Source organism: Pectinophora gossypiella, chromosome 19 (assembly GCF_024362695.1).
Source record: "Pectinophora gossypiella chromosome 19, ilPecGoss1.1, whole genome shotgun sequence".
Taxonomy (NCBI): domain Eukaryota; kingdom Metazoa; phylum Arthropoda; class Insecta; order Lepidoptera; family Gelechiidae; genus Pectinophora; species Pectinophora gossypiella.
The window spans coordinates 7,084,580-7,111,246 of NC_065422.1; the positions used below are offsets into that span (position 1 = coordinate 7,084,580).

The 26,667-nt window shown below is 36.0% G+C and overlaps 2 protein-coding genes and 1 long non-coding RNA gene across 5 annotated transcripts in view; all 3 read left to right on the forward strand.

Annotated features, from left to right (window-relative positions):
• The window catches only part of LOC126375415 (UHRF1-binding protein 1-like), a 45,510-nt gene extending 29,927 nt beyond the window's left edge, over nucleotides 1-15,583 (forward strand). Inside the window, exons 24-28 of the mRNA XM_050022326.1 lie at nucleotides 5,239-5,373; nucleotides 5,958-6,101; nucleotides 6,902-7,212; nucleotides 8,268-8,379; nucleotides 8,830-15,583. Of these exons, the coding sequence (XP_049878283.1) occupies nucleotides 5,239-5,373; nucleotides 5,958-6,101; nucleotides 6,902-7,212; nucleotides 8,268-8,379; nucleotides 8,830-8,865 (738 nt within the window). The 3' untranslated portion in view covers nucleotides 8,866-15,583. The remainder of the gene's footprint in view (nucleotides 1-5,238; nucleotides 5,374-5,957; nucleotides 6,102-6,901; nucleotides 7,213-8,267; nucleotides 8,380-8,829) is intronic.
• Nucleotides 15,584-15,935: 352 nt separating this feature from the next.
• Nucleotides 15,936-16,445, forward strand: LOC126375434 (uncharacterized). Its single transcript, XR_007567588.1, has 2 exons — nucleotides 15,936-16,204; nucleotides 16,284-16,445. It is a non-coding gene; the product is annotated as an uncharacterized LOC126375434 (long non-coding RNA).
• A 1,534-nt stretch (nucleotides 16,446-17,979) lies between these two features.
• LOC126375420 (protein kinase C and casein kinase substrate in neurons protein 1) overlaps nucleotides 17,980-26,667 on the forward strand; it is a 125,222-nt gene continuing 116,534 nt past the window's right edge. Inside the window, exon 1 of one of the 3 annotated variants that reach the window (XM_050022335.1) lies at nucleotides 17,980-18,292. The gene's annotated coding sequence lies outside the window, so the exon portion shown is untranslated. The remainder of the gene's footprint in view (nucleotides 18,293-26,667) is intronic. The other 2 variants (XM_050022333.1, XM_050022334.1) reach the window with 2 other exon arrangements.

The following is a 26,667-nucleotide window of genomic DNA, read 5'->3' on the forward strand; positions in this document are numbered from 1 at the left end:
ATCTCAATTTTTTTTTAAATAACGTGTCTATTCAAAGTTTTTATACGTAGCCTATAATGCCACATCACATAACTCGTTTCACGATACTTATTGGTAAAAAATCATTTATTTGTTCATCTTTAGCATGTGTACAAATTGAGTATAACAGAGATTTTTGTTATTTCTTAACGTCAGCAACATTCCCATGTTGTAGGTAAAGTCTCTACCTGTTTCAAGAATATATTTTAACGATATTAAATGTATATGAACATTGTTTACAAGTTAACAGAGAATATGTACAAATAAAGTTTCATGACGCAATGTACGATATAGTAGACAGTAAATGTATTCAACCTCGAAATATGTTATAGATTTTATTATAATTATCACTTTTCAATAACCTACTATAAATAAGAGCGAGACAAACACAAATACTATTATACTACTACACCTACTAATTATTATTACTACTACTACTACTACTTATTATTTTATACTATTTTTATTTTTTTATTTTGGTGCAATATAGTATATATGTATTGTATTTTAAATACTTTGTCCTGCGAAATCTGTTTCGTAATCATGCATCCGTAATTCCCATTCGGGTGCTCACTCAGTAAATCGACGTTAGATAAAGTTTCGTGCAATATAGATAAATAGTTTATTTTTGTTAGTAGAATGTTCTTCAAACTTTTTGCTGCGTCTAAAAAACAATTTTTAACATATTTTAAAAATTCTCTGTTAACTTGTCACACTGAGTTCTTAATAAAAAAAACATATCACCGTTAGGTAGAGACTAATCTGCATGATTGTACCACTGTATCACCCACTGTCCATCGTATATCGTACCCCGCGTGGTGAGAAAAATCAGGTGTTAATATTTATCTTTTTATAAAATTAAGTCAAGACGAACAAAATTGGTCATTATACCTATAGTTCCAAAAACAAAACGCTACTTTTCTTCTTTTATTATAGAGGAAAAAATTACAATGAATGACACCTTTTTTCTCACCCCGCCAACCCAATTGCTGTTCAGACAATACTAAAACGGAATGCATTTTTTTCTCTAACTATGTGTCAATGTGTTTCTCTATGGCTAACCTCGCCCGCTCGGCTATTCCGACAGAATCGGCTCAAGGTATTTAGCGATCCCACGATCGTACGTAGTGTTTACATTTTGTTGACTGCCTAGATCTGTAGAGGTTTTGTGTGTAGCCAAGGGGGTTCGCGTGACTGGATGATCGAGGGACATTTCTGTTTTTTTTTTTTAGCGTAAGACACCATAGTTGAATGACCAACAATTCAGTAATGAATCCATCAACACTATATCTGGTCCAAACTGTTAATTTGTCGTGTTGTTACGTTTTTCTTGGTTAAAATTCATAAATATGATTTTAGATATGTCTTTATTTAGTAATCAGAATTTCTTAATTTATCTTGAATCTAGTACAAGTGGTTTACCTGTCGCGTAGCAAGCGACATGTGTCGACCGTGCTTGCTGCATAATGCCATTTTTTCTTAAGAGTCGGTGTTGCCATCGTAAAATCCCCTCGCGTTATTTGGTTATACTACGCCTTAAGAAGTTAATGCAGCCTTATAATAAGTTTAAAGAAATTGAGTTTAAAGAAATAAATATTAGTTTTTTTAATGTCTTTAAGTATGTCTTATATCTTCAATCAAATCTCTGTTGCTTTTCTAAATCTATAATAATATTTGACAAGAGAACAAAACAGAAACGTCTCCTTCAACGCTTGACTGCTACTTTCGTTTTCAAAGTAACTTAATCCCACACTGATGCTATCTGACGCTCACAGGTACTGTACACGAATGCTTATAGGCAGTTATACGCACATAACAAAATGCATGTTTGATGTATCAGACACTAATGGGTGGTCAATATCTATTTATTTATTTATTGCATGTCACATGGTATTACAGTTGTTATAAATAAATATGTACAAACATGTGACACCCTGTAAGGGCACCGCAAAAGATATCATTATCGTTAACGCAAAAATATCCTGGAATCCTTTATCTTTTTGCAAATATCCAGTTAAAACTTATCTATGTCGCCAACTTACGTAAGTTCGAACTAGATATTTGTCAAGAGACAAAAGATTCCAGTATATTTTCCCTTCAGCCGTGTACGTAACTGTAACAAAAAAAAATAATTCGAACAAAGAATAATTATGTTTACTTCGAAACTAGTTACGAAGTTACAGTTACGTACACGGCTGAAAAGGATATTTTTCCGCTAATGGTTATGATATTGACCACCGGTGTTCAATTATCCACCCTGGTGCGATTGCGGCGGACAAAACTTAAAAATTGAACTCCTTCTCTTATCACAAGTTTTAGAAAGAGATAGAGCTAGTTTTAAAGCTGTGCAACTGTATTGAAATTCAGTTTGTCTGTCAGAACGGTATCCTTTCTGACGAGTCAAACTTAATTTTGGTTTAGTACGAATGCTCTTAAACTAACCCTCTCTCTTTCTTGCATCAAAAGTAAGTGAAGGACGGCGCTAGTTTTAGAGCTGTCAGTCTAAACTATGATTTTGTTTTGTCTGCTAGAAGTGATATGATTTATTATCTTCAATCTGGGTACTATAAACTCGACCATTCTGATACTGACTTGATTGTTTCAATTCTTATTTGGGACTCGTGTGATCTAAGAAGAAAATGGCCAGATTTTTCCCTTCGAATTGGAAGGTCAGATAGAATAGGCCCTGGATAAACGTAGGTGCTGATTCCAGTACACACCATCTAATTTTATTTTAAGTTATACCTGTCATTCTCTTATCCGCCGAAAAGGAAAGGGACGGGCATAAAACACGTAAATTTTCGGCAGAAATTAAAAAAAATCCTCCGAAAATTTTATATTTCCATTAACCCCACAGAATTAAGTTGACAGCACACGTGGAACTGGTTGCGATATCAGCGAGATGCCTATTTTTTGGCCCGGGTTATTCATTCATTTTAAAATTAAGAGTTGTCAATCTCCCGTCCCTTTCCTTTTCGTCGTATAAGAAAACAATAGGTACCTATAACTTAAAATAAAATTAAGAGGTGTCTGCAGGAATCGGGGCCGTTGACTTAGTAAAAGTAGATGAAAACAGCATAAATATATTAAAAAACTTCTGACTATATTGCAAATCTGCTGTATATAATATTGGTTTGCCATAAGTTAAAAAGACACAAAGTCGGACTCGTAATTTCAGAATCAATCTGGTCGAGTATTTGTCATACTATAACAAACAGTGGAATAAAATGCTAGTACAATTACAGCTATTTCTACACGAACTGTTATCAGCACAGTACCCGCACTTTAATACATTATTATATTACAGAGACAAAGGTATTTTAAATACAATTTGTCAGTTTTGTGAGCAACGTGCAACAGTGAATAACGAGAAATGTAAAGCTAGGGACTTCTGTCGTATCTTCTTATTTGGAGACGTAAATTGTCTTATTTCTAGTATTTCTTCAATTCTTATTATTATAGTACGGAGTCCCGGATTTTTGGAAGGCGTGCGTGGGGTCGAAGCCAACACGTAGAGGCCCCTTAAGACAATTTAATCTAAATGTGATGTGACACCAACCGGCGAAAACCCCTTATGCACTATGGGAGTGCACCCAAAGACAATCCCCTGTTCTTGTTATTTTTTCTTCAGTCCTTATGAACATAGAATATTGATATCTGTCCCATATTTGTAGATTGAAAACGTGATCACGTGCACATTACTCGCATTACTGGCAGTTATTATATATTTAAGTACACACATAAACACCTAACCACAAAAACTTAGACCTTAGCATGTTAGCAGATCAAAATTTTCTAATATACCTATACTTTGTGATTAAAAATTTTGTCATAGACAAAAACAAAAGCCGCGCCTTCATTTAGAACCCCCGTATACTTCTAAATGTTAGAAAAGCATGGAAATAAACACTAAAAACAATAAATTAGATATTTAAATTAATACAGAACTATGTCATAGATACTTATAGTCTTTAGAAAGATTTAAGAATAACTATCAAATAATAAAATATATTGCTAGAAATTATTCACTATACATTAATGATTTATCACATGGATCACTGCAAACATACACGCATGTTAGACAATGTTGCATGTGTCAAATGCTTCTCCACCAACCACCTCATCTAACACGTAGATTTGTGTAAGTTACAGTGGCTTAACTGATCTTTTTTCTTTCTTCTCCAGCTTACCTGAACTATTTTATCACGTCGTCGATTGTTGAAGTAATAAAAACGGCCAAAGTAGTACAATAATTTTCACTAAGTGTTTTCTTTTTTATTATTAACATAAGATAAACAGCTTAAACAGAGTGTTAGTGACTTAGGAAGGATGATTCAGAGTTGATATCAAGTGGAATTTTCCGTCGCAAAAAGTATGGAACTGAAAATAATGTAAAAATCACAAAAAAAAACATGAATTTTCCGACAGGAAATTCCACTTGATATCAACTCAGAGTTATGGTCTGAATCATTCCCCGTAGTATTCGTTACGGTGTCACTAACCCCCTGTATACGTCCCACTGCTGGGTATACGTACAGCCCTTACGTTAATCAACCGGAGGAGTATGGAGCATTTTTTTTTTGTTTTGTATTGTATTGTAATTTAAAAAAAAAAACAGATTTTCCCTGTTTTTGTTCTATTAAACACGTTTAACGACTAGGTTAACATTGGATAGCGCTTAAGCCACTGTAATAATATCACATAAGGTACTTTGCAAAATAACGAACTTATGTTTTATACGCTCTGCACGAACTAATTTGGTTTTCTGGACTGTTTTTTTTTGCACTAACATCGTCGTCCTGAGTAGATATTTCGATCTGGCAACTATCCGCCTTAGCAATAAAAACTAAACAAGCGGTGAATATGTGTTTAAGTATTTGACATGAGTCCAATTATCAAATAATTCAATTGAAGTTTGCTATCTGTCACATATTTATACACACCGTACACGTAGTTAATTTCAAATACATGTAAATAATATACTTAATTGTCCTTTCCCTCTACAATCTATCTCTGTCTAAAGCTTAAGAGATTACTTTGGGGTAATTCTTTTTCTATTTAGAAAATACTATCTAAAAGAAAAGGGGGAAAAAAGAAGGTTTAGAAAGGAATACTATCCACTTAGGACGACTAACACACACGTAGTAAAAATACACGAAACACAAACAGTTCACTCACCTTTTGCCCACTGGTGGACAACGAATGTATTATATTACGCAGAATAAGTTCTCGATGCGCGCACGCGCGTGGACCGAGCCTGTGGCGGACGAGAACGACGAGCTACGGCCGCGGGAAACGACCAATGTGGCCGCCAGGATGACGAGGAGTGAGCTGCCGAGACTCGTCAACGAACAGGTGATTATGATAATACAGGGTGTTAGTTACACCGTACCGAATACTGAGGGGGATGATTCAGCTCATGATTCTGAGTTAGGGTCAATTTATACTTTAAATTGAGATTTTAAAAAGACCCGCGCATTCGTGTCTTTATGCTTTATTTGCAAAGAAATTGACGCTTCGATGCGCTTCGACTCTGCGCTAGTATAAATTGACCCTTACTATCAAGTGGAATTTTCCGTCGCATTTTTTTAAAATTAATTCCAATTATACACTTTTGTTATGAAAAAATCCACTTGATGAGCTGAATCATCTTCCTCAGTATTACGTAGTACGTACAATGGAAGGCACATTAAGCATAGCATTATAACAATTCGATTAAAATCTATGACATTAAATGTTATCCCTATATACCAGGGGGGTTAAAAAGGCCACATCAAAGTAATTCATCTAAAAAAGCAATATTACAATTTGACATTTGTACATGTAAAAGTAAGTGCGCAATGCAAGCAAATGTCAAAAAGCAATATTGCTTTCCTAGATGAATTGCTTTGATGTGGCATTTTTAACTCCCCTGCTTATAATCATCCGTACATTAACAGGGCGAGCCTACAGGTCTAGCGCCGTTCGAAGAACTATTAGAAGCGAGAGTCAGAGACCTGAAGATAGCCCTCAATATGAGCACCTCGCTCGCTCTCGCTGAATTCATAGAAGACGAGATCATTGCGCCGCCGATGCCGTTAGAGGTAAGACAGTAAATAAAAGTCAGTAAATATGCTGATAATGGAAGCCTATACAAATTAAATTAGATCATGTCTCAACTTATTTTCACAATTATGCAGACTGCTTGAAAGGCAATGCCAACAAAATCACTTGTGCTACATTCGGTAGGCTGTTAAGCAATGAAATACATATAATGAGTAAGTATTTCTTTGTTCGCGTTACCTCTCCTACCGGTCAAGACTATAATTGTAGTGTTTTCGGAATATTTATAAAAAGTTTTTTTTTTTTTAAATGTCTAAATAAGAGGCACCTGGCAGACAATTAGTAATTACTGTACGTCTCAATAAGTGGCTAAGTTATAACCCTGTTGTTTTGTCAATTTCTTCACTAAACATAACAGCAAAATAATAATATTTTGCGCTTTGTTAACTGGCGCTTCCGAAGGCACGTTAAGCCGTTGGTCCCGGTTACTATTTACTGGTGCCAGTACCTAGTCGTTACATAAGCTTTGTCAAGGGCCTTTGGCGGCTCAGTAATAACCCTGACACCAGGGTTGACGAGGTCGGTAATCCACCTCTTAACCCACACGATAGAAGAACACACACACACACACACAAAAACACGAAGATACTTTACAAAAACACAACATAACGAAAAATTTTAAAATATCATCAGACTAGAATCTGTGACTTTCCAACACAACATAAGCTCACGACTAAACCCCAATCGGGTAGTCAGAGGTACATCCATCGCAGGATGAACTAAGTACCTATAACTCACCGAGCGGTGACTTTCCTAATAACAATTACCCTAAACTTCACAGGTCTTAATCGAAAACGTAAAGCTGCACTTAATAGAAGACCGTCCAACAAGATCTATTTCCTCCCCACCACCGCAGCCGTTAGACATAGATCTGACCACCCTCCGCTTAACCCGCGACTCGGGCGGCGTGGTCCGTTTAGGTCCTCCAGAGTCCACCCCATCGACTATAGCCTCACCAGCGACGCCCCAACCGCAGCCAGAGTTGGACGAGGCGAGGGAACGCATAGAGCGGCTGAACAGGGAAAATGAGGAGTTGAGGAAACGATTGATGACGCTCGCGAGAATAGCTGAGGATAACAGGGAGTTGAGAGCGTGAGTATATCTTGTTAATTAATGGTTCGTACACAGAGTAACGACGATCGGATCGGATCTTGTGACGTAGCGAGTAGACGCCGCTACTTCAAAAGCGCACCCCTGATGCCGGGCAGCAGCGGTATCAGTACTGGTTGGAGGCCGAGGAAATGGATACTGGTAGGGCTCTAGCTAGAACATCACCGATTGAGAAATTGGTCGGTGTACTGCGGAACGGAAGGCGATTGGGGCAACCACCGTTCTACACGCCCTATCTATGGAGTATTGAAGGCGATTACTCCAACGACAAGAGCGCAGCTCTTAAATAAAGAGAGTGAGACACAGAGACGCAACGTAACATTGCATCACACCTTTTTCTTCGAAGGAGTGGAGGTAGTGGTGTATATAGTATATATGTCGTGGCCAGATCTTAGAATTGATCATTTTATGATGTGCTTTTTCATGAAATAAATTAAATTAAATTGGCCACATCATGATGTAGTTTGGCCAGATCAATGAACAGAAAAGGTTTAACGATATGAGTAACTAAATTGCATAATTACTTCAGGATATGGCCAAACGCTGGCGATCATATCGTAAAATTAGTAACATTATCCACCGGTAGTGGCGCTGGTGTCGATTATATTAAAAACTTGATTGATATTATAATCGATGTAATTGTACAATTTTCCATATCGATTAGGTAAATAATTTTGAACCTAAGAAATTAATCGACTATTCGCATTTTTATTAAACCACATAACATGGACACCGCCTGCATTAACGATATGGCCAAACGTTGATTGAAATATCATTAAACGTTGACGTTTCAACGATATGGACAACATAAGTTGCCTATTTCATCATTAAATATAATGGTCTAACACATCATGAAATGATCAATTCTAAGATCTGGTCACGATATATACACCCACTCCTTGCCAGCTATGTTACCGTTAGCCACCTTAATTGGGAGGAAGCGATATTTTTACACGTAGTCTTAATCGGAACGAACACCTTTATCTGAAATGGTGTCTCACCAAGGTAGGTACTGACAATCTTGTAATAACTTGCAGTAAGGTGGAAGAAGCATCAGTACTGCGTCAATGCGCCCACGCAGCTCAACAGGAGGCTGCGAGCTTGCTGCAAGACAAGCAGGAGCTGTTGGACGCTGTGCGCATGCTTCAGGTAACTGAACAATGTTGCTTTTTTTTATTTATTTATTTTCTGTCATTGACCTCACGGCGCAAGAAGAGAGAAGACGAATCCGAATGAATGTAATAGGTAAAGCCACACAGCCCGAACATTCCATACAAAATTTCCTTGAAAAGTAAATTAAAACATTGGTCGTGGGTAATTTATTTTTTACGAAATGGCAACGCGAAAGGAGTCAAGATAATTGAAATATCCCTTTTTTATTCTTTATCCCATATAAAGAATTCAAATGGCCTTTGATAGACAAGAAGGGTGAATGCTACACCGTGAAGAGCGTGGCTCTTAGATTAATGATGATGATTAATTAATGTTATTATTATTGTTGTTTTGTTTGTGTTTGTTGTTGTGTTGAATGTTATTCTTGTTGTTTGTTTGTTGGTTGTTGTGTTTATGTGTTGTTGTTATTGTTATTATGGTTTTCAGGAGCAAATATCAGGTGGCTGTCGTGGGAAAAGATAGCGGTCCCGAAGCGGTCAGCCGCAGAACTGCCTCGACTGTACGGCGTGCTGCGGTGACCACCACACGTAGACCTCTCGACACCGCCTCCTCGCAGGCCGGGAGAGACCATGCTACGGTAGACGTTTAGATATATGTGGCGGTTTGTTATTGCTTATTCGAAAGAAATTCAATTCAATTCTTTATTCATAATAAACATTACACGTCAACAAATATTTCGATGAGTAGGTACACATTATAACTATAGATTACTTTACAATATTACATCACAATAAAATCATAACAATATACAAATTACATCGCTATATTGTCGAAATGATCTTAGTTTATGTGTGCATGAGAATGAATGTGTTTGAGAAACGATTTGTCGCTTTCGAATAAGCAATAATTGGCTGTTGTATAAGAAAATCATCGTTTATGATTTCATAGGAGCGTGAGTTACAGATATTTAGAGAGAGAGAGATAAATAAAAAGAAAGAGAGACGAGAGTTCAAAGCGACAGTCGTTAAGTATTATTTCTGGCTGTTTTTCTGGTACTATACAATATTTTTGCTTTTGATAGATGGATAGATAAACGAAATAATGATTTCCTTTTGACATTTTGACAAGAATCGACCAGTAGGGCGAACATGCGCAACGTGATAAAAAAAAGACACGGACATTTCATCGATCCTGACAATATATAATTCGTCGCTGACGTCGCAAACAGACATCTGCATTTTTTTGCTAAAATAATTTGTGTCTTATTGATAATAGCATAAGGTGCAAATCAGATCCGCCAAAAATTTGAGATACGTCAGTTTGCGACGTCAGCGACGAATTAGGTCGTTTTGTCGATTAATGCTAATATGTGAACTCAAATAAGTCATGTCGTTCTGTCAAAATACTATCAGAACACGTGCCACGCATGTTAGGGAAAAAACTAACTTATCTATTTTGACAAAATTTGCATCGATCGATAATTTTATCACGTTGCGTTGTTAGCTCTGCAAGTTAGAGAGACATCACAAGAATTATTTATGTATCAATAATTCATAAGTCGGGCCCATGTTGTCAAGCATTTTGTAAATGAGCAAAGTTAACTGGCAACACAAGATTTATTACCAAATAAACATGCTGTATTGCCAGAGTAAAATTCGCGGGGAACTCAGAAATACGTGTTATTCCAAGATGCAATATAAACCAGTTGTTAAACTAATGGGGGAATTTCCAGGCTACGTTCTCAAACACAATATAGATGGCGTTATTCAGATTTAACGTTATAAGTAGCTATTTTCTCATTGCTCGGGTATAAAGACAGAGGGATAAAAATAATTGTTGCTTGATATTTGAATCAGATGTGTATAGAATTATAATTGCTTCTCTTTATTTTGATCAGAATAATAATGGATGCAACACATATTAACGGGTTCTTACACATACATAACATAAACAGCCTATATACGTCCCACTGCTGGGCACAGGCCTCCCCTCAATCAACCGGAGGGGGTATGTATGGGGGGTATTTTCATTGTTTTAAGTTTACGCGGCTATTATCATAATTAAAACACATAATAACGGGTTCTTACCGCGTTTAAAGCAACATTCCAACATTCCGATATCAAATACATAAACAAGCGGCAAATAAAGAGGGTAGACAGATATGTCTGCCCGTAGAAAATTATGGATCTACCCACTCCACTCCAATCTCATCGGTCATCCCGTGATCATGGCACTTGCAACAGTGTCGAAATATCGGGAGTCTCATATCCCCATTTTAAACGCGGTAAGAACCCGTTATTATGTGTTTTAATTATGATAATAGCCGCGTAAACTTAAAACAATGAAAATGTAAAAATAAATAAGGTCATCATTTATATACAACAAAGATATCTTAATGTCTGTTATCCATGAAATTAGAAGGTTAAATGAAGGCAAGTCTGTACAGCGCCATGTATGTTTGTTTTGAGGAACATATGTATGGTTCTGACTATACTCGTAGTGCAATCATACGAGTAAAAAAAATCCTGATTTATTTGATATAGTCGTAAAACCCAGTAATTACTATATTTATTTCAACAGTCGAAAATGAGACTCATTTTTATAACGTTTAAAAAGCAATATGTACAACCAAGTACTTATTAATTAATGTGCATTTATTATAAGTATTTATAGTTTAGTACAAGAATAAAATTAAATTCCCGTCTTCTTTTATAGTAGTATAAAATATATAAACGCATATCAAACGAAAGTTGTTGGTCGACGAAGCCTTGTGTGACAGAAAATGTATGTGAATAGATATAGAAGATCTTATGTTCAAATGTTTAACACCAATATAATATTTAAATCTGTTACGTTAGATAGGTTGTTTAGGTAGTATTTTTCAAGAGAAAGTATGTTTGAAATGTACTAGGTGTTAGGTCGCGTTTTTATAGCAATCAGGGGTGTCCTGAAATGAGCAGTCACTTTCGTCTGTTACTAGCTTTAGACTCATGTGGATTTCGTTGAGCAAATATTAAGGAGTGGAATTCTCTGCCGTCTTCTGTATTTCCGTTTGCATATAACCCGGGTTCTGGGCGAGCTCGTTCCATCTTAGGCCTCGTCAATGCCTTCGGGCAAGTCTGGGGCCAAGAGCCATTCCGTCAAAGGTAAAAAATATAGTCTATAACACTCAGGTATGACCTCCATGACTCTCCCCTCGGGTCCCCTCCGCCCATGAGACGACATTATAGTCACTGATAGTGTCTTCTACCTATATCGTATATAGGTACCTACATCATGTACGAGTATATTCGTAGATTACGAACGACGGTGGTTCGCCAAGTACAATCTAATAATAATATCAAACGTATCTTTGTTGATATAGGAAAAAGAGAAATGTTACAGACACCACAGGCTATTTAGAAAAAGCTACCTGCCGGCTAAAGGCTGTGGCACACCAAAAGCAGATAAGACGCAGCGCAGTTTGAGTGCGGGCGCATGTTGTAACAGAAGAAACTATGAAATGACATCACACTATTAAAAGGGGCGCGGGCGCTGTTTCTGTAGTACACACTAAAATTTGTTTTATATTATGGCAACACCGCGTTTAATCTTCCTTCTACCCTCTTAACATCATGGCGATGGGGTGCTGCTTTTTTCACTTTTTGATAATTTAAATTATACCATTTCTAATTCCATTTCTAAAAGTCAAGCATGTGTTTTTGTTTATATTTAACACCCGAGACGCGACTGTTTGAGCGCAATTCAGTGTGCGTTATGGATTTACACGAAAAAAGAATCCTGGAATTATTAGTTCTTTCGTAAAAATAAATATTACAGAAACACGCCGCTGTGGGAGAACATTGCGCGTGAATTAAATATGATAACTTAACCCGCGTTGAAACTGCGCTCGCGCCTCTGACCTGCTTTTAGGGCTTATTACACTACCTGTCCATTGTTACTCGCCACCAATTCCCGTTTGCCGATCAGGTCGGGTAGTCTCATAATCGGCGGGGCGTAACCTTGGCAACCGCGATCTCGAGCGAGCTGGTGGGGAGTAACCATGGTAACCACTTGTGACCTTGACGCATCTAGCCTGACGGACTGGTAGGTGTAATAACCGCTTTTGCTGTGCCAAAGCCTTTAGTTCGGTCTTACCATCTTCATTTACTTATAGTATAGTATACAGTTACACTGTTGTGCTAAGGGTGATTAATAACAAACAAAAACTTTGTTGAACAAGTGAGCAATTGTGACTTATAGAAGCAATGTATACTTGCTGCATATATCTTGTATTAAATATATTATAATGTCATATAACTTATTTCTGCGCATCATTTTGATGGTATTTGAGGATTACTTTTGGCTCCATCTGAAAAAATGAGTTAATGAACGTTACATTTATTTTTTGGGGATTACAGTAAGGTGTATTTTACAAGGCAGCAATTTAATTTTACCACAATAGTGTAAGAAGTAACCTTCGAAATGATGCGCTGAAACTGTATAGCTTTCAGTGTTGTATCTACTATATATAGTTATACTAGTATATAAAATTGAATATTGATTATTAAATAACTAATTATTATTTTCGTGCCAATAAAGCGCAGACTGTGTTTCCGATTCGATGGTTGTAAATAATTCCAATATATTTTTACAAAAGAGGTAGTTATTTAATTTTTGTTTAGTTTAGATGATTTTGAGAGAAGGTAGTGATTATTTTGTAATGTAATCTTTTCGAAAATAGTGAGATTTTTAGATGTGTCTTTTGATGAGTAATGTCCAAGAATATCACTCGTTACACTTGCATTATGTGTAGCTAATTGTGTATCAAATGTTCTGAAGAGGGTAGGTGTTGTAACAAAAAGGTTTATTACTTTGCCCAAAAAATTCAACATCCCTCTGAAACTACCCATATTACATATTATACATTTGCAAGAAACAGTAAAAAAAAATATTTAAATGGAGTTCTATAAATTTACAAAAAATTAACACTTTTTTATTTATCCCTCAAAAATGTTGATAAATTAGAATACCTAACCTACGCCTTTCTCGCAACAATTTGTAAATTCTCATAAATTTATTGAAATATAGTATGTTATGGTTATTTTATATTATCTTCTATGTGTTAGGATATAAAAAAACTTGTGCCTGTATTCTAAGTCTGGTGCAGTCAGTCACAAAAGTACAAAACACGAATCAAATATATTGATAGTTTATCTTTAGCATGGTTCCTAAGAATGTATACTGGTCAATGGGTTTGCGTTGAGGACAGAGGTACCTAATGTAGATGACAGGTCGACATGGCAATTCTCTAGTGACGTGACGTTTTCAATATCGATATATTTTTATTATGTATGTAACAAAATGTGAATAAAATAATACCACGTTTTCATTTAAGTTAATATTTATTCATCTGAATCATCTAACGTATCGGTACAAAAACTTAAAGAATCTTCGTCACTGGTATCTTCGACTTTTATAATAAAATCTTCCATTTCATTTTCCATTCCCATGTCTTTTTCCCAATATTCATTTTCAAGGTTCTGGACATGTTTTTCGAAATTGCTCCAGTTTTCTGCCATTTTTAAATCACAATAGTAATAAATTATGTGAGCGAGATTATAATCGATAAACGCGGTCGATACGGACTCGTGCGACACTAAGACTAAGACGCCGCGGGGACTGTGCGGGTGTGCGGGGCGACCCCGCCTCCGCGGCTCACCTCATGCCCCGATTGCCATGTCGACCTGTCGTCAACAGTATATGATTATGATAAAAATGGGGTTTATAAGTTTATGATTTATTTCCTGGGGGCTAAAAAGGCTACTTCGAAGCATACAAATATCTAATAGCAATATTGCTTTTTAGATGAATTGCTTTGATGTGGCATTTTTCAACCCTCTATTTATTTATAGTTTTTAATTTTATGATATAGCTTGTAAATGTATTCCTAAAAAGTCTATCTTAATTTTTAATGTAGATAATGAACTGTACTTGTGAAGGTGTCTGATTGCACCAAGAAACAAAATATTCGCTTCATTGTCATTGCTGTATGTTTTTGTACTATGATCCATTTAATCACATATATTTAAGATCGTGATAATAATATTCATGTAAAGTATATGAAAGAATTGACGTTAGTTTACACAGTCCATAGTGCTGATTCCAGTACACACCATCTAATTTTTGGCGACTGCTTTACCAAATGCGCCGTTTAGAAGATAGAAGCAGACTTCAAATTATGCATCTCTTTTAATAGCTAACCTAGTTCGCATGTGTGTGTGACAGCTTCGTGTTTGTACACAAATTGAAATGACACCAACTTTTGATGCAATGTTTCAATATGATATCTGCAGTAAATATTTCAAAATTGTGGCTTAAGTTAAAGATAATGTATGTGAGATTTCGCCAACTAACATTTCACCGGGTCAGAAATCAACACTAAACGAATAAATGGAAAAAAATACGAAAACTGCAGAAGTAACGCCATCTGCTGACGCAGCGTTACCTAGCCGACTGAAACGCATCACCTTAAACCTGTCATTTTCTTATCCGCCGAAAAGGAAAGGGACAGATGATTGACGGCTGACGGCTGTTAATTTTAAAATGAATGAGTGAATGAATGGATAATCCGGGCGAATCAAATAGATATCTCGCTGGTATGCAATTTTGTGCGGTTATTAGCCGATGTAAAATGTTTAGAGGGTTGTTTTATATTTCTGCCTAAAATTGACGAGTGTTCCATAATTTTTATGCCTGTTGATAACCCGTCCCTTTCCTTTTCGGCGTAATAGAAACTGACAGATATAACTTAAAATAAAATTAGATGGTGTGTACTGGATTCAGTACATATGTCTGTAAAAATAGTTATCAATATTGACTAAATACTGGAAGGATCTTTCAAATAAAAATATTAGGAATTTCAAATAAATGTTGTATACCAATATTGTAGATTGTTACATCTTATACCGGGGTGATTCAGGTCTGAGAATGGGATAGACTTCAAATTATGGAGATACATAGTAGGTTCTACTTTGTTTTTCCATATTATGCAAAGTTGTTTCAAACTTCTTGCATTAACCTCATTCATCCTTGGCATTAAATGAATACGTTGGATTCTATTTGCAATTTTTTTCTAGTATTTGACTCAATCATATCATTATAAATCATCTTGATCAAACCCATATTGGAAACATTTTGAAAAAACTTGTTACGATCTGTTCGGTTACAGAGTTGTTAAAATTAAATTGAATATTCTATATCTTTTGTGTTTTATTAATGACAAATCTATCCAGAGTTACATGTCGATGTCCACTTCATAAAATCTTTTGTTTAGTCAAGGTTCAGTTTTGTTCTATAATCGTATATCTCCTGGACATAGGCCTCCTTCAAGGCTCGCCACAATGACCGATCTTCTGTTGCCCGCAAGCCTCGATGCTTCAAGTCATCGATTCATCTTGTGGGGGCCTATCTACGCTGTGCTTTCCGGTCCACGATTGCCGCTCGAAAACCTTACGGCCCCATCGGCAGTCCGTTCTACGAGCAATTTGCCTCGGCCTCTACTAAACTAAATAAAATTCAAGCAGTATTTGGCAGGTATAGGTCTACCAGAATCTGATGGCATAAAAAAAGTAAAAAAAATATTGATTTTCCTATGGTAATATTAAACTGTCTCCTGTCATGTCTAAGTACATGTTTTGTCAACAATACTGAGATTTTCTAAAGATTCCTTGAAATTATTCTGAATTTCGTAAGAATATCGAAAAAACCACTTCGATCACAAGCAAGAAAGATTGTTTACATTGTTTATTGTAAAATTAGTGAAGAAGCAGTTGGAGATCAACCGCAATCTTCGATTTTAAAGCGCGTCCAAAGTTGACCGGTAAGTAGGACTAACTAGTCTTAATACTTGAATATATTTTTCCTATATTATTAGTTATTAACCTGTGACCTGTTCATAGGAGTTCCTAGCACTACCATACGACGAATGATTGCTGAAGGTAGACCGAATGGAAGTGTATTTAGTGCACCCGGTAAAAAGAAGAGAGGTGGAAAGAAAACAAATAACCTGGACAGTTTTGATTTGGAAATAGCATAATAATATAAAGTGATCTTTTCATAAATATTTTGTTTTTTATATATACCTACCTACACTAGCTAGATTTTGCCCGCAGCTTCGCTTGCGACATCTTGGGACATAAAAAGACTGAAACGTGCGAATGTACTTACGGACTAATGGACAATGCAGCGCTGGCTGTTTAGTTCAAAACAGTGAAAATTACAGAACAAATCTGATTATAGTCTAGCGACTGATGGCAGATAACAAGGACAAAAAAAAATTATGAATATGAAATTTTGGATATATACACGGCCTAACGCCTGAAAGTCAGTTTGTGTGTATAAACAGTAGCACAAAGCCGTTATTTAAGTACTTTATATAATGTCTATATTGTCCGTCAATAGGTAAAAAATAAAAAGTATCAAGACGTTTTCATCCAATTACCCGAGTGTTGCTTACTATAGAAATTTTGTTTCCCCATTTGCCATCAGATCCTGGTACACCTATACTTTCTATCTGGTAGTAGTCCTGCCTGCTCCTATAAAAAATAACAAGCGCGAAACAGTAGTATTTTTTTAAAATTTCTACTAATATTACTGTATTTTTTTACAATGGCAACATTAATCAAACAAACATCAACCTATGTTGCTAAATAATAAAAATACCCACAGAAATGGGTAATTTTAAAAATAAAATTAGATTGTATCTTTGAGGTGCATAAAAATATTACAGTTCACTACCTGATTAAATATTTAAGCACAACAAGTTTCAATCAATCTATCTATATCAGCCTAAATTCATATCCAATTTTGGACGTAGGCCTCTTCCATATTTTTCCACTTCCGACGATCTTGGGCTATCGATATCCAGTCATATCTTGCGTGCCGTACGATGTCATCCTTCTATTTCATTGGTGGTCTTCCTCTCGGTCTTGTGAATGCTCCAACAATCTCCGGGTCTATCTTTATTTGCTCATTTGAGTAATGTATCCCGCCCGCCCATCTCCACTTGTGTTCGGCAATTACTTTTACCGTTTTTTTAGTCCGTTTCTCTTCCGGTCACGTAAGGAAATGCCGAGCATAGCTCTTTCCATTGCTCTCTGAACAACACGGAGATTTTCTGCGCATTTCTCAGTTAGGTCTCGGCTCCGTATGCGAATACTGGCAGAACACATTGCTCAAAGACTCTTCGTTTAAAGTTGCAAGTTTTAATAATACCTTTAAATTAATCTTCTTCCATCGTGTGCCCTGAGGGTGTCTGCTTGGGTGAAGTTAGTTGTTGGAAAATCGAGTGATCTGATCAGCCTGCAATGTCCTAACCAATATAGTGATTACAATGTGTTTTTTTCTGATAAGTCCCCGCAACGAATCAGATCCCGGGCATCCAAATCTAGAGACTAACGCTTTAACCACTTGGTTAGACCAGGGAGGACGTTTCAAACAATAGATATTGATAATTTTAAGAAAAAATAATTTTGACCTTTTCATAAAAATAAAAATAGGTACATATTTTTACAATGCGGTCACAGCGCATTTATCGCATTGTAACTTTGATAGCTTTTCAAGGGGTAAGTATAATTTAGTACGGCAACATTTACAGATGTAAGTGGAAATAACGTGACTTTCGTTTATAGCGGCAACATTTTCAGTGATGGCCGATGTTTCATTTGTAAATGACCGTTGCCGAATTTTTGTGTTGAAATAATCAAGTTTCTCATAATTCGGTGTTCAAAAGTGTATTAATGAAATTCTAAAAACCTTCTGTGTGAATCAGTGTTTTACGTGATAGCTAAATTGTTAGTGTTGTCGAAATAAAGAATGTTTGTTGTGTCCTCATAGTAATAGGATCAGTGGTCAATTATCTATTGGATTACGGTTTTTGCAGTGTTTATTGACTACTTGTGGACTAAAGGTGAGTCGTGGATATATTTTTAGTTGTGGTTTTAGTGGATGCGGTGGTCTGCGAGACAGGTTTTTGCCACGAACGCTAGCTACGCGTGATGTGTCGTTAGGTCTCACTGCCGGGCTCAAAGATAACGGAGAATTAGAAGATTGCGCAGTTTCTGATAAGATACACATCTCCACAACTCCGTAGGAATTTCATCAAGAAATCATAACACTATTCTTGATGTTATCATAACCTGAAATTGGCGTAATTCAGAGTAATTCGTCAAATTAGTGAAAATTTAACGTATTTCATGCTCCATTTCCCGCCCGAAGCACTAATTTTAAATCGAGAAATTCGAGTGAGAGGCATTAGTGGTACATTTATGCTGCACTGGCCTCGTAAAAGTGAACTGCAGGCTTTAGGCCACGGACAAAATTGACCATAATTCATGACATAATACCACATACCTGATAGTAATTACATCACGGAATATTCGAATAACCTAAAAGTGTCACTCACTGCACCTGTTATCGCATTTAAGTGTGCTTATCAGAACTGCAGTTTTTTTTAACAAACATTAATTTAGTATTAATTTTATGTTTCAACTCCATTAAAAACTCATTCAAGGAATAATACTATTAAAAATGCCAATACGATAATTTATTTCAATTCCTTTGCTAGTGTTCAGAGGAATTAAGCAAACAATATTTAATTCCAAACCTTAAAAAAATGTAAACTGCACTTCAGGCAAATACCTACCTAGACTACCTACCTATAAAACATTTTATTACTACTTTCATTTTATAGCTCACATAACAACATATATTTTATTTAAACAAGTTTAATCCTATTTGTTTTTTCCACAAGCTTCTAAAAAAACATCTAGGTATAGCCAGTCAACTGTGGATGTAGATAGAAATACAATGGAGTTTTTATATGTCAATCACAATGATACGGCAACCTTTGGATGGCTGTTTGTGACATCATTACCATATGGCACACAAGGCCACGAGTAATGACTATATAAATGTTTTGCTATATTGAGTTTTTCTTACAGTTATGTAAGATTAAAAACTATTAATAGGTATTCAAGTAGTTTTATTAAAGTACTGAAGCTTAGTTTTTGGATGTAAAATTGTTAGTAAAACTACAGAATATGTAGGTAAACATTTTATTTCATATTGGATAAAGCCAACAATGATTCTAACGTCATAAGGCCCAATGTACTTTTAATATCAAATCCCACATATAAATAAGCAAAAACTATCCTATTATGTTTAGAATTTATGTTACAAACTTCAAACAAACTAAATTAAATTATTAGTAAACCCTCCTTTTTAAAACTAAATGTTGTTATTTGATTCTACTTCTTTAGTTACAACCAATTTCAACAATAGATAAAACCAATCTATCCATATTCAATGTCTCCCATTATGCCTAACTTAATACACAGGACATGTAAGGAAACATATTTCAGAGAAAATATAATAATAATTCTCATAAACAATTACAAAGCAGACCATATTATTGTGCTCAATTTAGTAAATAACTTAACTGCACACCTGGACATAACTAAAATTACTGTAACTCACTTGCTAAATCATTAAGTAATTTACCACCTTTTGATAAACATGTATTAAAAGCAGTTGGACAAGTGTATTGCCTGCCCACATGTGGCTATTTGGCAACCGGCCATGTTAACATTTGCATTATAATCCCATTGGATATTTTATTTCTGCTATTTTAAAAAGTTGCCAGAATTCAAGTGTGTTTCATGGTTTTCAAGGTGAGAGAGAGTAATAGATATGTTTATTTAGTTGTAGTTCAGATAATGATAGTTCAGATATTATTTATAAGACTGGCTTTGTTTTTAACAAAAAGGTAGCATGTTTTGAATTATTGGTAATCCAGAATAATTAATCATCATCATCAATAATTAATATTGAATGTAAATTGTAAATCTTTTCGGTACTGTTTTTATAACAAAACATATATTATATTGTCAAAGTTTTTCAAAAACTGCATTACTTGAGTAGTTTCCTAGGTCAAAGATAAATCACGAAATTCTAATTACTAAATAAAGACAGATCTAAAAGTGAAAATGTTTAATTTTTTCTATTTAATTTGTTTATGAATTTTAATAAAGAAAAATATAATAAGTATGACATTATGTCATGTTTTTCAATGTCACTTGCTTGCTTTTTCATACAAATTCTATAGTAATTTCGTGTATTGACGTTTAGTAAAAAGTAACTGATTTGACTAATTGGAAACTACCCTATTATCTTCACTGCAGCTTTATTGTAATTTTCTTTCCTAACAAATTACTGATCACATAATAATGCAGCGACAGTGTTCAGCATTCCCTACTCAGCACGATATTCTAAGGCCACGTACAAAGCAATTCAATTAATCTATGCTGCCCTAGATAAGCTAGGAGTGGAATTCACCAGGCAATAAAGGAATTTGGGAATTGGACAGTGAGTGGCAAGGTCGCCCGTCGCTTTGTGTCGACAGCGCACCTGCGGGGCTTAGGGCTTGCTAGATAGGAATATAGCTTGGTGATAGAATTAGATCTTATTTCTACCTACTTCGATATATCGTCGTTGTCAATTTAAAATCTATTAAGTGCAATCGGGTCAATTTTACAGAAATTAAAAAAACGTGCCTGTTATTTTTTTTATGACTGTGTGTTAAGAATATTAAAAGATAATTGATATTTACGTACATAAGAGTTTGTACTGAATGTTTTAGGAGCAAAATACTATTCGATCCTGACCAAAAAGAAATTTGGTAAGAGCGAGCGACACATAAGAGCTTTTAAATTGGCAACAACGATATTCAAAAATAAAAAAATAAATAAGTAGGTACTTTTTCGGCCATGTCCTTCGTATCCTCCATACATTTGTAGCTTATTATTATTCGATTATTATTATTATTATCATTTCGAAGCAAATTAAACGTGACACTGCAGTTTTATCGCAGCATTTATTTCTGCGATTTGGCGATTACACTACAGTATATCTTAATACTTGAAATAGTACAATTCTAGCTGACACTTTACAAATACCTAACACTCCAGTTTGGCGACTGGCTAAGCAGTTGCACTTGGTATATTCTACGACAATTTACACGCGTTGCAAGTTTTAAATGCCCAAGTTAATGATTCACTCAAGGATACTCCACTGCTGCGATTTTTAAATTGTCCGCATAGCGCAGATTAGTACCTACTATCCTTCTATAGACATACATTGCATATGTATTGGAGTTGCATATTTAGCTATTAAAACATTCTGGCGTAATCAAGGCCTATAATATCAAGTACGTACTAGGTAAATTAGTTAGGACCTGTGGTTAGGACTATGTTCATGCATACACCATATCCGTATTATAACAGGCTAGATGACAATTGAGACCCTTGCCCAGGGATACGGGTGAAGACCTCAACGGCAATGCAGGACGGAAGGGGTGCGTCACAGGGACTGTAACCTGGAACCTGACAGAGGGCAGCAGTAAATGTCAGTACTATTCAGAGGCGGAGGACAGGAGTCCTAGTACGGCTTTGAAATAGACTACTCTGGGTGCCATCCAACCCGCGTCAGACAGAGTATTGCGGGGCGGAAGGCAAGAGGGAAACTACTACCCTATATTTTCTTAAAAAGAAGCGTAGAAAATGCTACACCGCCAAGAGCGTGGCTCTTAAATTAGTGATGATGAGATGACAATTGACAACCTTATCAAATGATATACTTTGGAAACGCAACTGAATAAACATGGTCAAATGTCGTACTCATTTTTACTGTAGAGTAAATAAGTCAAAACGAAAAATGAGGTTGCTTTGTGATCATCTTAGAGCCTTTTGGAGGCAAGAGTGAATACACACTTTCTAGGTAAGCATGTCTCATCCTCGGCAACGTCGTCACTTACAGTGAGATTGTGTTGTGGTCAAATGCTTGCCATCTTCAATAAAAAATAAGTGACTGCACAGTAGCTAGCTAATCACGTGGTCGCCATAGAATTTACGAACTTCGCGCTTTCGAGAAACATCAGTGCTATCGATTGAATTCCATTCCATTTTCCAAAAATTCCAATTCCTTTTTTTATTGAATTGAGGTTGGTATTCCACCTCACACGATAAGTAGAAGAAGATTGAATTCCAAACTAATCAACCTAAGTAGCTAAGCTATCGCATACAAAAATGTCATAAAAACGCTCGCTTAACCATGTAATGATATAAAAGGTATTGAAACGCAAGTATATTGAACAATGAGTGCGGTCAAGTTGCGTAGAAATGGTTTCTCTTCATGCGTTATATTACAGTCACTGCCATTTATCAAAAGATCTCATTGTCTCCTCACACATAAACATAAACAGCTTACATGCGTCCTACTACTGGGCACAAACCTCCCGTCAATCAACCGGAGGGGGTCCACCACGCTGCTCCACTGCGGGTTGGTGGAGGCGATTTTCTACGGCTAATAGCCGGGGGCAATATACAAGATTACTTACTGACACGAGTATGTAACAATATAACTGGTTGACGGAATTAAATAAGAAAATAAGTTGAATATTGAAGAATTGGCTACTCGACAGTTTTAGAAAAGTATTTTATAAATTAAAAACGGTTATACCTCTTAAAATATTTTATTTTCTCGAAAAAGCTTTGTATAATACAAAAAAAAACATATTTTTCTTTATTAATTTCAAATTTCGCGCGAAAACGGAAACGAAAATTTCTTTCCTTCTTTCAAAAAAGAATCTGTCAAACTACGCGGCACTTCAAGTGACTTTAAACCTGACCGATATTTGTTTATTTTTTGAAATGTGACGTGACACGTAGCTATGGGTGCTTGTGTTTCGGGTAAACTAATACACAGATAAAAAATCGCATTCTAATCTTGTAAAAATAAAATATGTTAATATGTTCTGAATAAAAAAAAACTTGGATAATTATCGTTAAATTATAAACTACCATATCCGATATGTTTCATATTTTATTGTTACCGCTGTCAAGTAACCAATTATATACAAAACGATAACACTAAAATATATAATTATAAAGAGAAAAAAAAGAAATTATTATGTATAGCGACGATCGCCTCCACCGCCTGAGAGACACAGAAAAAGAAAACAAAAGACAATCGATACAGTATTCAGAAATGTTCGTGGGTCGTTTACACAATAGGAAAATAAACTGCAATCACACTTGGATGGACCATTGTAACGGTTTGTTGGTCCATCGCTTTATAAGTGGATGACGATGATGCCTTTCCTGGTATGATAAGCAAGTAAATGCATTCGATTTTCTCATTACTCCATCATGATACAAGGTTAATATTGATTGGTGGCATTGTTACCTTATCCTTCCTGATACAGTCAAAAAGATTTAATTAAAATAGTTATTGGATTTATTGTACATCAAGGTGATAGATCGATTTAGATATGCCAATTTACATGATAGAAAACAATTGGTTTCCTATGTGAAAATCCTTCTGGGTCGTGTTTATCAAAACTTACAAGTCTACAAGTTCACAAGCTACAAGTTACTCACAAGTACGTGTAAATTACGTTTATCAAAAACGTAGAGGGATTGTAAAATATATTATACTTGTAAAATAAATATTGACACTTGTAACATGTAATTTACATGTGTAGTTTTGATAAACACATTCTTGTAATAATGTTTTTTACAAGGCAACTTCTCGTAATACAGGGCTTGTAAGTTTTGTTAAACAGGGCACTGGTCTCTACTCTACTTGTTAAGTTATATCAAAAAAGCGTTCGAAAAATACAACGCTACACGATTATAATAACAGTAACTATACTACTTCATCTCTCGTGGGGGTTGAGAGGTTATTGACCGACCCCATCAGCTCTGGTAACAGGGTTACTATTGAGCCGCCAAAGGGGCGTACCATGGCTCATTTAACGACTACATGACAGCAGGGTTGATGGAGTTGGTCATTGATCTCACAACCCGCACGAGAGTACTACTTAGTATAACAGACAACCCAGACGTCCCTTAGGCTTAACTCCTGAAGTAACTAAACTACAAAATTACTTCTATCGTGTGGATTGTGAGGTGGATTACCAACCCCATCAACCCACCAGGGTTATTATTGACCTGACATAGGCCCCTGACATGGCTCATGTAACGACTACGTACTTACATCAGTAAGTAATAACCGGGACCAACGGCTTAACGCGTCTTCCGAAGCACGGATCATCTTTGGACAATCAAGTGATCAGCCTGTAATGTTCTAACCAAACTAGGGATCACAAAGTGATTTTTGTGAATTTTCCTCACCGGGATTGGAACCTGGAACCTCCGGATCCACACGTTCAACTACTGGACCACGGAGGCAAGAAAAGACTACTAAATCGACCACATGACTAATCTCATTTCCAAGCGTGAGTTTCGGCCTAGTAGTCGACTGGTCATTGCACCGTTAGCGACGCGCCAGTCTATCATTAACGACAAACAACTGCTCAGTGCTCAGTTAGGAATTTCATTGAGTTTCTACACCAACCATGTGGGTTTCTCGTCTTTAATGATGCATATTCGAATGTGTAAAGTTCTATACGTACCTACATAAATTCACGATATCCTTACACTGAAACTAATGTTATCTTCTCGTAGTAAAATGTACAAAAAACACTGTTTTTTACTCTTCAATACAGCTTAGAACATCGGCAGTTAGTACTGAATGGTTGTTTCCTACAGCTCTTAGGCTAGGTACCAATTATAAAGCTATTAACTCAGTAAATATTTTAAATTGTATTATTCATCCGTTGTAATATTATATAGCGATCGATGGGCTATTTCGTATAGCCAGGAATACATGTACATCCATAAGCTGATCGCCAACCGCCAGTAATAGAGAGACACGTGATGATGTGAAGTAGATAATATTAAGTATGTCTCCAACAATATTTCCTGACGACTTATCGACCTCTACATTGTTTTTCGGCATGAGTTTGTTTTCTTTTCTATCTCCATCGCAATAGAACTTGATTGTTTCACAAATCACTATCACTACGTAGTATAAAACAAAGTCGCATTTTCTGTCCATATATCCCTATGTACGCTTAAATCTTTAAAACTACGCAACGGATTTTGATGCGGTTTTTTTTAATAGATAGAGTGATTCAAGAGGAAGGTTTATATGTATAATAATATCCATTAAATAATGGAGAAATACTATTATTTTTGACGTTTTTAATGTGATGTCGTAAATAATTTTATTTTTTCCTCAGCATTGCACCCAAGCGAAGCCGGGGCGGGTCACTAGTACGTTTAAAGTTGGTTGAATCAAGTTTGTCTCGGCGTCGCAGCGGGCGTCCATACTTTGACCTCTGGTAAAGGGCAATCTCACAGATGTATATCTGGACAAGAATGTCGGTAAAAAGCCCGCGGATCGCAGCTCCGATCTGCTGGTAGCTGGGTAACTACTTAATTGTTTTGAACTTTGCTTCGGTGACGTGACGGTCCCGCTCTCTTTAACTTCACAAACATACAAACGTAGCATCACGCTTAGGTTTTTTTACGTGACTTATTGTAGATTTGCCGCAGATGGCATTAACTACTTGGCCGGACAAATGGAGAGCGCTGAAGGCTCTCACCTGGTACAACGCTTAAGACAACAGGACTGAGGGTGCCCAGTTGGGCGCGAACCTCGGCTCAGGGCGTCGTCTGAGAGGAAATATACTTGAAAGAATTAATCGACCCTAGTGGGTCGATAGCGATAAGCGCTGAATGAGGGAAATCGTCGACCACGCCGGCGGGGTCGGTATCGGGGTCCTTAACGCTTAGGTACGCAGCGGTGTATAGTATACACAACGACTCCTCGCGATGCTGTCTACAGACAGTACTCTTGACCTGGTCTTTCTCAAAATCAATATTTTGTTTTTTCTTAAAATACATATTTTATTTAGACATATATAAATATGTTTTATCTACAATTGATCTATTATATATAACGCACACTGTACAAAAAAAACATAAATCTTCAATATTTAATCTATTGATTTAGTATAGGTTTCTGTGGTCCTAGTATATTCAAGTGTTCGTACCGTGGTCCAAGTTGACCAATATTAGTCGCTCAAATATCAAACAACGTACTGATGGTGAGCAAAGATATGTTGTTTGCGTACCATTGGTTCTATGAATTGTCTGGTCTCAGATAAGTTTATTTTAGTTATTTAAGATGACTTCGTAAAGATTCAAATGTGCTTTTAACCTGTGTTTGTACTTTGTACCAGGGCTTTTAAGTGTTGGTTTGGGACGCGTACATTTGCGACTATATCTTTTTTAGAATGTATTTTAAATTCGAAATTATGAATGCAACGTCATATTTGGTGTATTGTAATTGAATGCACGGACCTTTTAAGCTTCTAAA